Source organism: Odontomachus brunneus, unplaced genomic scaffold (genome assembly GCF_010583005.1).
Source record: "Odontomachus brunneus isolate Ranch 3 - 2012 unplaced genomic scaffold, Obru_v1 Obru_scaffold_167, whole genome shotgun sequence".
NCBI classification, from domain to species: domain Eukaryota; kingdom Metazoa; phylum Arthropoda; class Insecta; order Hymenoptera; family Formicidae; genus Odontomachus; species Odontomachus brunneus.
The window spans coordinates 724,195-734,010 of record NW_022639617.1 but is presented as its reverse complement, the minus strand read 5'-3'; the positions used below and the strand labels follow the sequence as shown (position 1 = coordinate 734,010).

The following is a 9,816-nucleotide window of genomic DNA, read 5'->3' as shown; positions in this document are numbered from 1 at the left end:
TAATGTGACCTTGACCTGACCTTCGCTACGCAACCCAAGGTCAAACTGATGTGATCAGTAAATACATCTTTTTAAACGCCACAACTTTTATCTGAAACATTTTTTTCTAAAATGCTTAGTTTTCGAGATATTTCACCGGTCCGGGACTTTTTGAACACCCTGTATAGTTCTCATCGGTTCCGAGTATTTTCAATACCTATCTGTGACAAACTATCTAGAAAAAGTACAGTTACGTAAACATCGGGCGTTTAATGTCCAAATGTACGTGCATTACGTAAAAGCGCTTCGCTCGCGTATCGCCTCTTCGAGCGATCGATTTTTCGCTTCGCGTTATCACGATGTTATTGTGTGTACTCTGCATTGACAGGGCTTAAGAGTCTGGACTAGCTGGCTGAAGAGGACCATTCAAACGGCAGCCGACGTGAAGGCGCCGCAGGAAAGGTGGAAGGCCCTCAACGAGATCGACGCCGTAAGTTGAAGAGCGAACAGAGAGTAGCATGATCGGTTTCTTATCGCCTTTCTTTTCCCGCGACCTCGCGCCGAAAGGGTATTTGCGAAGAGATGACGTACGAGGAGATCGCCGAGAAGTATCCTACGGACTTCGCCGCGCGCGATCAAAACAAGTTCTCGTATCGCTATCCGAGGGGCGAGAGCTATGAAGACCTCGTCGCGCGTTTGGAACCTGTGATAATGGAGTTGGAGCGTCAGGGTAACGTCCTGGTCGTCAGTCATCAGGCGGTTCTGCGTTGCCTGCTCGCTTACTTCCTGGACAAGAGTGCAGGTCGGTATGGCTGATCCTTCAATCGATTACGATCACGTACGAAGAAAGACGATTACATATATCAGCTGCCGGGATACCTGACACTCGAGCACACTCAATTTCTCAGAATAGCGATATTGAAGTATCTATACTGCGTGCGCGCAGACTTTGTGACCTTTGACGTATTGAAGAAACGTGTCAAGGAAAGAGAGACAGCGAATGCTGCTTCATGCAAGAGCATGACGTAATTATTTATTCTATCGCCCCATCGTGGAATAACTCATGTTTGCTGGCGCACTTCTGTTATCTGCGTCGCGCGGCTTCTCTTTTCAGCTCAAGAAACGTGTTCAGTGTATCCTGAGCATTTTTTGCTCGTGAATTTCCTTTGGAGTTATCTTTGTGTTATGCGTGTTTCTATTGACATGTCGATTAGACCTTGATCTAAGTTTAAATCCTTATCTGAATAGGGTTCAAACTCAAATTAAGCTTTGATAGACCTTGGTAGAAAGTGAGCGATTAGAGTGACAACAAAAAACACTCAATTGTCGCAGAACTTGCCGAGAAGATACTTTATCTTCGACGCGAAATATTCGGATTGAAATGTTATCTCTTCCTTTCAGACGAGTTGCCGTATTTGCAAGTACCTCTACATACCATCATTAAGCTAACGCCAGTTGCTTATGGTTGTAAAGTGGAGCATGTCCGGCTACCGATAGAAGCCGTGGACACCCATCGGCCGAAACCAAAGGTAGAGACAATCATAATAAAGCGTATTAAGCGTCGGTCTGCTTGCCAGAATTAGAGAGAGAGAGAGAATGTGTTTAAGAGAGAGATTGATGACGAGTACTTCCTGTTTGCACGTTAATTGCAGCAATATATGCCAATAAAAGATTTTGATTCCTGTACATTCCTTATGTTTTAATGTTCCCAGAGCGCCTGATACCGTTAGCCGGTCAGTGGAATGGACCGTTTTCTTGTATCTAATCGAAACCCCACTGTAGAGTCACCTGCATCTGCCCAAAAAACAAAACAGCTTCCATAAACTAAAAACTCGTCGCATGCACTTTCCCGTATGGAACCAAGAGACTCCCGTGTTACTCTCGCGTCCTCCCTGGTCTAAAAGTTCACTCTTTCGGACTCTATAGAGAGCTATGTTGTTTGTTAGCGAGAGGTTTCTCACGGAGAATTAATGTGCATTTATCTATGCCATCTTCTCGAATACTGTAAGAATCAATATTGTGACGTTGTCATGATACTGAAAGCTACTATGTATATGTCTTAATCTTGTCTACACAGCGATACGCGATAATGATGGTTTTATTGCTTGTGTACACACCCGGCCAATATTACTTATTCTAGTACAATAATCACTTATTCAGTGATTCTGTAGACGATTATACGATAAGGGTAACTAAATAATTCCAAGATCATTATTTTTGTACCGTTATTTCTGTCAAAAAGATCGTTCACGTATTGTCGATCTAGTTCTAGTGAGGTATCGTTAATGATCTGATGAGGTATCATGATCGCGCGATGTAAAGGAGTAGTTCAATCTGTAGCATCTGACCTTTAAATTGTTCTGGCACTTGTAATAAAAATCAGTCTTCGTAGAAGACCATACAAAAACATGTGTTTCCGATGAAACTACATCCTTTCGCACGCGAGGATTGCATCTTTCTGTTCTTTTTTTTATTTCCTTTTTTCGCTCTCTACAGAATACACCGTGTTCTTCTATTGTAAATTTATATTGCTAAAATCCCCGTTATGAAACTCTTTTCAGATACCAGGATATCTAGAGGAACGATTCAGAGAAAAGGGGAAAGTGCTACGCACGTGATAACAACGATTTTGTAGAAATCGACGCAGCTAATTTCTACCGTTCGTAAGAGAGGCTGAAGCAGCATAGATTCTCGACGATCGATTGCTGCCTCCCCTCCCGCGTACGTAAATCAGCGCGCATCCGAATCCTTCCCTATGTGCCAGACAACCTAGAGAATGAGATACACACACACACACACACACCTGAAATTGCAAATTAACAAATATGTCCTCCGGAAGTGTAGACGGAAAAGATATTCGTAGCAATACGTTCCGCATGACGACAGTGCGTGTGCAATTGTGGTTTTATATTTTTCGGTCGGTCCCCGTGGAAGAGCGAGGAAATGTATGTGATAACAAAGTGATCGCGAAGACGCTTGATGTGTGATCATCTAGACGACATGAAATTTTCGGAATGCTACTAACGATAAGAAAGAGAGTGACGTAAGAAGAGAGAAAAGGATTAGCGTAATTCTAGCAAAATTTATTATAATTTCCGTGCTTTGAAATATTTCCTTCTCGACGTGTAACTAACACTGAATGACGAAGATCTACGTGTACAACACGCGCTTCCAAAATCACAATATCTTATTCTCGTCCGGTAGAAATACTTCAAAGCATCGTCTTGCTTGATTCAAAGCTGAAAGCAAATGTTTTAATAGGAATAACGTTTCAACTGTTCAAAGGGTTACAAAAGAATTCTGATAGGTGTACAAATTTGGAGTTGTAAATAAGTAGTATGAATGTTATATATAATATTATATATATATATAATATATATAATATTATATATAATAAACAATATTTTGGTATAAAGAATTAGATTTTATGATAGATATCAACATCACTGTGTTTATCTCAATTTTGCAAAAGAACTATGCTTCATCGGTAACCATCCTGACTTCAACAAAAGTGATCTGAAATTAGTATCAGTTTTGTTTTTTTTTTACTAACTAAATTACTATTAAGGCATTTTTTCAACATTTTTCTGCAGAACAGAATTGAAATAGACACAATGATGTTAATATTTATTATAAAATCTAATTTTTTATATCAAGATATTATTAATACACATATAACAAAAAATTCATACTCTTATTAATTTACAATTTTTTATAATTCTCTAAATTTTATCTAATTTTTCTTAGGTTCATGTAACCCTCTAAAACATCATGGAATCCCTTCGGATCAATCAAGCGCTTTTTTTCAAGAAAGCAATCTGTGGCAATCTAAAGGCCATGAATCGTGACACATTAACAATAATACTCGACTTCAAACCATATAATGATTATTGAAACAGTATGATATGTTAGATTGAGCGATAATATTTCTTTATTAAACTACTGAATTTGTACAGTTCAATTCTTTATTGAATATATATATATTGCAATTTCATATATTGAGCAGTTAAAATACAGATTTCAATTACTGATACATGTATGTATCTCCATCAACATGAGAAACAGATATAATAAATGACATACAATTTTAAGAGTTTATCTACTGATTTGGATTCCTGTTTAATGAACTATGTAATAAATTGGACCTGTGAGTCACATGTTATAAACAAACAAATAAGTTTTTGTTCAATAGGTCCAACAAACCAATAAATTATGCTGTCTATATTAGAGTGAATTACATAAGTATTTTTTTATATTCCAATATATATACAAGGAAATAAAAAAAATATATAAAAGAAGGTAAGTCATAAATTTACATATGTTACTTAAAGGAATGTTATTTTTCTTAACTACAAAAAACCAGCAAATTCAATAAAATTTGAATTATTTAATGTCAAGATAAAAACTATTCTTCTAGCTTCAATCTTTTAGAGAAGGAGAAATGAGTGGTATATAATGTTTGTGAACAATAAATAGAAAACTAAAAATTCCATCTTTAAAATATATTTATTAAATCTATGATACTTTACTATTGAACTTTTTCATATAATAAAACTTTACCTAGAACAGAAGAAAATTGCATGGTCACTATTTCTCATTTAATCTTTGCAGAAGAAAGTAACACTGCTATGATATTAATATGATTAAAAATAAGAGACTTCAAGATTGCAAAATTCTTTTTGAAAGATCTTGATATTATCATTTTTATCAAAGTTACAACCGGTTGAAAATTTCAGGATTTTTCAGGACAGTCAAAGGGCGTCTGATCCACTGTTTAGTTGTATCACTTAATTTGTGATTGAGTAAAGTGGCGACTCGTAGCAGAGACAGCGGATACAACCAATGGCTGCGTTCAGCAGAGAAAGCTGATTTGCAACTGTTGTAAAATTCGTGAATTTGATTGGAGTGTGCTCTTAATTTTTGTTAAATCCAAGATGTACCAATCAGATTCACGAATTTTACACAGTTACAAAACAGCTTTCTCTGCTGAACGCAGCCATTGACACGGTAGCGCTGAATAGCGCTAATAGCAAACTCCTCGAACGCACTTATAGGCTGCGTTCCGAAATTCACTGCCAGTACTGAAAATCTATAGTTTATGTTACGTATACTATAGATTTTCAGTACTGGCAGTGAATTTCGGAACGCAGCCATAGAAAGACCTTATGGTTCCTGCACACAAGATGCGGTAATGCTTGCCGCGCGGCGGAAGTCCGCGCAACAGCCAATCAATATGTTGTTTTTCCGTAAGAGCTAGAAGGTTATTACGAAAAGCAGCGTATTGATTGACTGTCGCGCGAACTTCCGCCGCGTGGCAAGCATTACCGCGTCCTGTGTGCAGGAGCCATTACCTTCGTATTATTACCAATCCACAGACCTTGGTTATTACTTGCTATACTTTAGACACATTATTTTTAAAATTACTTTTAAAGTCTCCGCTACGAACGTACGTAGTTAGTTGATTATTTTTTTACTCGTGACGCATATAAATTATAAGCCTGTTCTTTGTAACTGCACTGCTGAACTGGTGCAATATATTGAAGTGAGACAAATATACATTTTCTCACTCTAACTTATTGCACTAGTTCAGCGTGCAGCTACGAAGAACAGGCCTTATAATACGTCAATTACTGCACTATGATATTCCCTTTATTTTTGTATTTTTCTGTAGCCACTGAGGGACCAACCGTGTTGAATGGATATTTAACCTATATGGAGCGTGCCTGAAGAGAGGAGTAGTACATTTAAATATAAGATTAAATATCTTGTGTTTCCTGTTTATGTGTAGTTATAAATTTATTCCGACCTCATGACTAAGATAATGACATCTATTAATGAGTTCGGGCCCGATTCCGGTGGTAGAGTGAAGGTACAGCGGTTTAGGCAAACGTTGACAATATAACCTCTAATATTTTAAATTAGTAATAGTATTAAATTAGTAATAATAGTAATAGTATTAAAGTACAATTATCGAAGAAAACTTGTAGCTATGATTTTATCTGTTCTTTAATTCGAATCATTTCATTTTATTGCAGGGTATCACTATTGTCAAACCTATAATTTACGGCAATGTGGCACGTTACTTTGGCAAAAAGCGAGAAGAAGATGGTCATACACATCAATGGACCGTGTATGTGAAGCCTTATCATAACGAAGACATGTCCACTTATGTTAAGAAAGTACATTTTAAGTTGCATGAGAGTTACAACAATCCCAATCGAATAGTGACGAAACCACCATACGAATTAACAGAAACTGGTTGGGGAGAATTTGACATTGTCATTAAAATCTACTTTCATGATCCAAACGAACGTCCTGTGAGTGTACATTTTTGCTACAAGACTAAAGAGATGCTTCTCATACCTTTTACTGTCTTATATATTGACTGAGAAGTTAGTACATTAAATATAATGTATAATAACATAAATATTAATTTCAGGTAACAATATATCATATACTGAAGCTGTTCCAGTCGACCCCAGAGATACAACTGGGCAAGAAAAGCTTGGTGTCCGAATTTTACGAGGAAATAGTCTTTCAGGATCCAACGGCATTGATGCAACATTTGCTAAGTTCCAGCAGAGCTATAACGCTTGGAGTTTGGCGACACAATACAGACTGTATGTATAAAAAGGCATCATATCAAATTATGATTTAACAATAATTCAATAATAATAATCGTTACAGTTGAAGCAAAGAAAGAATCCACGATGAAAGCTATTATGGAGGCACGCAACAAGATAAGACTCGAAGTGATAGATCTCAAGGAAAAATTGACCTTAGCTAAGGAGACTATCGCAAAGTTCAAAGAAGAGATTGCGAAGATCTCCAAAGTTGGTGGAGGTTTATCTGTCTCATAGTAATCGCCGAGACGGAAATGTTAATATCCGGAATCTGTATAAAGTGTATATATATTGAATTTTTTCTGCAAAACTTAAACATAACTGCGCGTTTTGTGATGTTAACTTGTATAATATAAGCACAATTTTATTAATCTAATTATTCTATCCTTTAGTTGAAATATATTTTCTAATTTTATATCTCTACATGTATATCCTTACCATCCTTTTAGTAAATTTACTATGCAGAAATCTCATTTTCGATTAAGATTGACGTGGAAAAATGATTTATATGAAAAAGTCGACACATGTGTTTTAGAGAGAAAACTCAGCTTTTTATTCATTGTATAGCGGATGTTGTGCAATAATTAGTTTCCTCTTCTGTAAAAAAGATCAAAGTTAATTTCTAAAAGATCTTAAAGTCATTAGCATTTTTTTTTTTACAAAAGTTACAAACTAACAATTTTTTTACGATCTACTTTTTTATAGTAAATAAAGATTTTATCTTTATTTATATAAATAAAGACCTTATTTTTATATACGAGGAATGTATACAAGGATGTATACAAGGAAATACATAATTAGTTAATCATTTTTTCTTGTGACACGTACAAATTATAATATGTTAATTATTGCACTATGATATTTTATTTATCTCTATATTTTTTCGTAGTCGTGCGAAAATTTGTGCTGCACTCGTGTATCTTACTATAGGTTCAGTGTAGCTGAATGATTGTGTTGAGCGGATATTTAACTTGCAAGAAGAAAGCGTACCTAAAGAAAATAAATCATACATTGGAATATAAGATAAATTTTTCTGTTTATGTGTGATTATAAATTTATTGAGATCTCATGACTAAAATAATAACGTCGATTAATGAGTTTGGACCCGATTCCGGTGGCAGAGTAAAGGTAAAGGACAAGTGTTGACATTATAACCTCTAATGTTTTGGCGCCGAAAATTCAATCGGTAAAAAGTGCAATCGTAGTTAGAAAAAAATTCGTAGCGTGCCATGATTTCGCTTATTGTCTGATTGAAATTATTTTATTTTACTGCAGGGTGTCATTATCGTCAAGCCTATAGTTTATGGCAATGTGGCACGTTACTTTGGCAAGGAACGAAAGGAAGACGGTCATACGCATCAATGGACTGTGTATGTCAAACCTTATCATAACGAGGACATGTCCACTTACGTTAAGAAAGTACATTTCAAGTTGCACGAGAGTTACAACAATCCCAATCGAATAGTGACAAAACCACCATACGAGTTGACAGAGACTGGCTGGGGAGAATTCGACATTGTCATTAAAATCTACTTTCATGATCCAAATGAACGTCCTGTGAGTATACAATCTTACTGTAAGACTAAAGAGATGTTTCTCGTACCTTTTACTGCTTCATATTTAATTGAGAAGTTTGTACATTAAATATAATAAAAGATGGTATAAATATTGATTTCAGGTAACGATATATCATATGTTGAAGCTTTACCAATTAACACCAGAAGTACAATTGGGCAAGGAAAGCTTGGTGTCTGAATTTTATGAGGAAATAGTCTTTCAGGATCCAACAGCACTGATGCAACATTTACTGAGTTCCAGCAGAGCTATGACGCTTGGAGTTTGGCGACACAACACAGACTGTACGTATAAAGAAGCGTCATATCAAATAATTTAACAATAATTCAATAATAATCGTTACAGTTGAAACAAAGAAGGAGTCTACAATGAAAGCCATCATGGAGGCGCGTAACAAGATAAGACTCGAAGTGATAGATCTCAAGGAAAAATTGACTTTAGCTAAAGAAACTATTGCAAAGTTCAAAGCAGAGATTACAAAGATCTCTAAAGGTAGTGGAGGTTTATCTGTCTCATAGTAATCGCCAAGAGACAGAGACGTTGATATCCGCAATCAAGAGCTCGTCGTCAGACTTGCGATTTTCGAATTGCAAACTCACGCTTGTTCTCGTTCCAGCAAACGTGAAATTGTGTTTTTGCGAACCTGTATGAAGTGTATATAAATAGAATTTTTTTTTTAACTCAAGCATAAATGCATTTTTGTGATATTCTTAACTTATTCAGCATAAGCACAATTTTAATAATCTACTCTATCGTATAAATGAAATATATTTTCTAGTTATTACATATTCACATATGTCTTCGCTATCTTTTTAGGAAACTCACTACGGATAAACGATATGGTTAGGCGATTACTTTTCGCGAGTTAAATTGTAAGAAAGTAATTGACAACTTGAACACATCTGGCACTGGTAGTTGTAAACTTTGTCTTATAAACGATCTTTCACCAGCGTTTCGGGGATTCACGTCTATGAACCAACGCCGGTTTGGCACTAATCGAGTGAAATTATGTATTATGTATATATTATTACTTAATCATGAATAATTTAATCAATTGATAAAAAGTTAATTATTGATCAGCGTAGAATCAATTATATAACAATTTTATTAGTAATTAACCAACATTAGTTGGACACTAATTGAGTAAAATTATGTATTATGTATGTCACATGATCATAAATAATTTAGTCAACTGTGATAAAAAATTATTAATCAGTGTATAATTAATCACATAAAAGTTTGATTAGTAATTATTTTTATTAATCGGTGAATTATTTTTTATTTTATATATAATGATTAATTAATTTTGATGATTGATTTGCTAATTATTTTAATGAAGAAAAATTTTACTCGATCAATGCCCAACATTGCTCAACATTGACCGCATCTCTCGTTTGCAACAAGCTCACGATTCTTGAGCGCATCGATGATATAATAGCGATAGCACGCATATTTGTGCTTTTCGTAAAAGATAACTATCTTTCTAATTATATAAGAACTGTTTATAAACTTTCTCTTTAACTACTGGCTCTTTGTATTTAATTAACATATTTTCTCATTACTTTACATACGATTAGTCGCGATCGATAGTGCTTTTTGATACGAGATTAGTCAGGCGCAAAATAATAATAGTTCTCAG

General features: G+C 35.2%; 3 protein-coding genes across 11 annotated transcripts in view; all 3 read left to right on the top strand.

The window, feature by feature from the left end:
* The window catches only part of LOC116851183 (6-phosphofructo-2-kinase/fructose-2,6-bisphosphatase 1), an 8,869-nt gene extending 4,799 nt beyond the window's left edge, over positions 1-4,070 (top strand). For 5 of the 8 annotated variants that reach the window (XM_032830347.1, XM_032830341.1, XM_032830342.1 and 2 more), the window contains 4 exons: positions 368-469; positions 547-781; positions 1,381-1,508; positions 2,541-4,070. In XM_032830347.1, the coding sequence (XP_032686238.1) occupies positions 368-469; positions 547-781; positions 1,381-1,508; positions 2,541-2,597 (522 nt within the window). In that variant the 3' untranslated portion in view covers positions 2,598-4,070. The other 3 variants (XR_004379542.1, XM_032830344.1, XM_032830346.1) reach the window with 3 other exon arrangements.
* Positions 4,071-5,294: 1,224 nt separating this feature from the next.
* On the top strand, positions 5,295-7,019 carry LOC116851166 (YEATS domain-containing protein 4-like). 2 transcript variants are annotated; one of them, XM_032830301.1, is made up of 5 exons: positions 5,295-5,425; positions 5,651-5,848; positions 6,015-6,296; positions 6,419-6,599; positions 6,667-7,019. In XM_032830301.1, the coding sequence occupies exons 2-5, from the start codon at positions 5,789-5,791 to the stop codon at positions 6,837-6,839; spliced, it is 696 nt and encodes a 231-aa protein (XP_032686192.1). In that variant the 5' UTR covers positions 5,295-5,425; positions 5,651-5,788; the 3' UTR covers positions 6,840-7,019. The 2 variants fall into 2 exon arrangements, with proteins under 2 accessions (XP_032686192.1, XP_032686191.1); XM_032830300.1 differs by lacking the exon at positions 5,295-5,425 and having other exon boundaries at positions 5,491-5,848.
* Positions 7,020-7,434: 415 nt separating this feature from the next.
* Positions 7,435-9,701, top strand: LOC116851165 (YEATS domain-containing protein 4-like). The gene is made up of 5 exons (XM_032830299.1): positions 7,435-7,730; positions 7,878-8,159; positions 8,281-8,461; positions 8,523-8,669; positions 8,994-9,701. Exons 1-5 carry the CDS (start codon positions 7,671-7,673, stop codon positions 9,044-9,046), a joined length of 723 nt encoding a protein of 240 aa, XP_032686190.1. The 5' UTR covers positions 7,435-7,670; the 3' UTR covers positions 9,047-9,701.
* Positions 9,702-9,816: the final 115 nt, after the last annotated feature.

What these genes read in the sequence shown, in the direction of transcription:
- LOC116851165 (XM_032830299.1), top strand. Translation starts at nt 7,671, where the DNA reads ATGACTAAAATAATAACGTCGATTAATGAGTTTGGACCCGATTCCGGT. An exon ending in ATGATCCAAATGAACGTCCT is followed by an intron (nt 8,160 to 8,280) that starts GTGAGTATACAA and finishes TATTGATTTCAG; the next exon opens with GTAACGATATATCATATGTT. An exon ending in TTGGCGACACAACACAGACT is followed by an intron (nt 8,462 to 8,522) that starts GTACGTATAAAG and finishes TAATCGTTACAG; the next exon opens with TTGAAACAAAGAAGGAGTCT.
- LOC116851166 (XM_032830301.1), top strand. Translation starts at nt 5,789, where the DNA reads ATGACTAAGATAATGACATCTATTAATGAGTTCGGGCCCGATTCCGGT. An exon ending in ATTCCGGTGGTAGAGTGAAG is followed by an intron (nt 5,849 to 6,014) that starts GTACAGCGGTTT and finishes ATTTTATTGCAG; the next exon opens with GGTATCACTATTGTCAAACC. An exon ending in TTGGCGACACAATACAGACT is followed by an intron (nt 6,600 to 6,666) that starts GTATGTATAAAA and finishes TAATCGTTACAG; the next exon opens with TTGAAGCAAAGAAAGAATCC.